Here is a 2,799-nt window from a genome sequence, read left to right as displayed (position 1 = left end):
TGATAAGGAAATAGTAAAATTAAGGCCAGTTATTGTCTTAGCATGGTATGATATTAGCCATTAAAAAGAATAAGAAAGAAGTATAATGTGTAGATTTGGGATTATTTATAAGTATTTTGATGTGAAAAAGTAATATGTAAACAGTTTTTATTGTGAATTTCCATTAATGCTAAGCAAAACAAATATAAATGTAGATATAGGGTATGTATTAGAAATTTTTCTGGAAAGAAATAAAAAATATTGAGAGTAGAATTATGGATATGAGTGTCTAACAGCAGAAAGGAGTGACTACTCGTTAATGCCTTTCTGAACTAATTGAAAGTTCTTCTATTCTCATGTATGTTTTACTTTAATTTTTAAAAATTTAGGCAGTTAATATGACGAAAACATATAAACTGTAAAGGACTTTTTAAATGTCATTAGGAGAGAGCAGATCATTTTCAGCGTTGAAAAATGTGTGTTACTACTATGTGCTCTTGAAAGGGAACTGTCAAAACTCAACATTCTTGGGATGAAATGATGCATTCATTGGTGTCTAATGAGTTTTACTTTCCCCCAGATAAAGTCAAAGGAAGATCAAGAGCAGGGACCCACTTTGACTCAGCCCGGAGACGAAGCCGAGCAGTTCTTTATCACATCTCTGGGCACCTGCAAAGAAGAGAAAAGAACAAATTGAAAATAAATAATGTAGGTGGTATATGTGTACACTATGAATGCTGGTTTCCCCTGGTGGCAATGTTTGACTCGCTAAAGAAAGGCTCCAATTATTCATTTATTGGCTTTCCTAAATTATTTTTTTCACTTTGGCTTGTGCTTTCTTATAAAGAACAAACTGGAAAAGGTCAGCAGTCATGAGGCATTTCTGTAATAAAAGTGTTTAATCATAATGTTATCACAGCATAGAGATTACAATATTATTACAGTGCAGTACAATATGGTACTAGGGATGCTGCAAGTGGAGACGTACTGGTTACATTTTATGAAACAAAATGAGACAGCAAGTCATATTACACATTGATAGTTCGTTGGTTAAAAATTTCTCAAATTTAATTTTACTTTCATTTCTTTTACACTTTATCTGATTTCACTTAATGCTTTTATCCAGAGGGACCATGATGAAATCAAAAAATCACTGAATCCATTTAAAAATGTATATTTTATACAAAACACAGGTGAAAATTTCACACAGCGAAAACATTGGATTTGAAGTTACATGCCATACATTACACAGTTTTGTAAAAAGTTGCCCTTTTAGTAAATTATAGTAGATCTGCTTTCAGAAACATGGTGCTTATCTGTCAATAGCCACGGTACTGTTTATGTGCCTATAAACAGTGATTCTTCCCAGTTTTACATGATACACATCCTCTCGGATATCACTCTTAATTTCAAAATTGGTTCTTAGCACCGGGAGACTTCACCGAGAAACCTAGAATAATTTCTGCTAGGTTGTAGATATTCGAAGATAATTTTTTGAATTATGTTAATGTCGTTAATTTGCACTGCAGAATCACCAGAACATATCTGGGGTGTTGTGTGATTGTGAGTGGCGGATTAAATACTCAGGGTCCAACTTGCCAATGACATTAGAAATTCACATTCAAACAACCAGAGCTATTTTGTAATCAATTTAAGATCCAGAAATATGCTGAGAGTTAGGACACAAGGGGGATTTTTGGCATCTTACTTTTTACATAGTAAATTGGGGGTTACCTAATCCGACATTCAAAATGCTTTGATGAAACAGAGCCACGCATCAGACATACAAAGTATACGTTTCTCTGAAGTAAACAAAGAAAGATGTATGAGCCCAGAGTGTGAAGCGATCTGATATGATAGTGCTACAAACCTGGTTCTGTTTCAGTGCGATTTCTTTCTGGAAGCTAGGACAATATTTTGAATTATTTGTACTCCAAGTACCATGCACTGGTCTGCCATGCACTGCCGTGGGGAGTCACACACTGCCTTTTTTGTCCAGACTTAATATAAAGGTTTCCTAGGGACACCTCTGCCTTGCTGTCATATTGATTTCCTGGAGTCCAGAGAGAGAGTTGAAATGGTGCACACCACTTATCTATGGATCCTTGCACTGGTTCCTATTTGCATCTCCCTTCAGTTACCAAGTCGGTCTTAATGAAAGTAAACAAATTCTATAAAGAAACAAAGGTAACCACATCTGGGCTTGACTCCATGTGAGCCAACCAGAAAAGTACCTAAACAAATGTTATCCAGAGACTTTGTAATGCTGAAAGCTGACATCATCTTGTAGTTTTTAGAATCATTTACACATAGCAAGTATTAGCGAGCTTTAAAATGCATTTGCTGAGTGTGCTATTTTTCCCTTTAGATTCAACAAAGTATAAAACAGTACTCAAGAATCTGATTTAAAAAATCATAACTCCCACAGCTTAGCTAATTTGCTTAATTGCTATTCATTTAAGAAGTACAAATATCAGGGAAGAACATTAAAATAATACATAGTAATTAAAGATGTCTAATCGGCACAGTGACTCTGATATTACAGGTAACATTTTCTGGGAAAAAAATAAGTGTGGGATTAGGACTGGCCCTGTTCACCTTCTCCTTACAAAGAGAACAGAGTGGAACGGCTAAAGGACAGATAGCAGGAAGAGAGAATGAAGAAAGGAAATGATCTGGTTAGTTCACTGATTAAACAATCATTCTTGGGGGAATTCTGGCTATACTAACATTGGCACGCAAAAAAAGAATTCTTAATATTTTATAGCCCTTTGCTATTTACAAATTCCTTTCACATACATCATATTATTTGATTCTCAC

General features: G+C 34.8%; 1 protein-coding gene across 1 annotated transcript in view; it reads left to right on the top strand.

Moving 5' to 3' along the window:
• KCNH8 (potassium channel, voltage gated eag related subfamily H, member 8) overlaps positions 1–2,799 on the top strand; it is a 458,661-nt gene that overhangs the window by 218,059 nt on the left and 237,803 nt on the right. Inside the window, exon 4 of the mRNA XM_012663182.1 lies at positions 560–687. Coding sequence (XP_012518636.1) covers positions 560–687 — 128 coding nt within the window. The remainder of the gene's footprint in view (positions 1–559; positions 688–2,799) is intronic.

This window comes from Propithecus coquereli, unplaced genomic scaffold, assembly GCF_000956105.1.
Source record: "Propithecus coquereli isolate 6110/MARCELLA unplaced genomic scaffold, Pcoq_1.0 Scaffold12, whole genome shotgun sequence".
Lineage (NCBI taxonomy): Eukaryota > Metazoa > Chordata > Mammalia > Primates > Indriidae > Propithecus > Propithecus coquereli.
The sequence above is the reverse complement of the archived record's forward strand: the minus strand, read 5'-3'. Positions and strand labels throughout refer to the sequence as shown.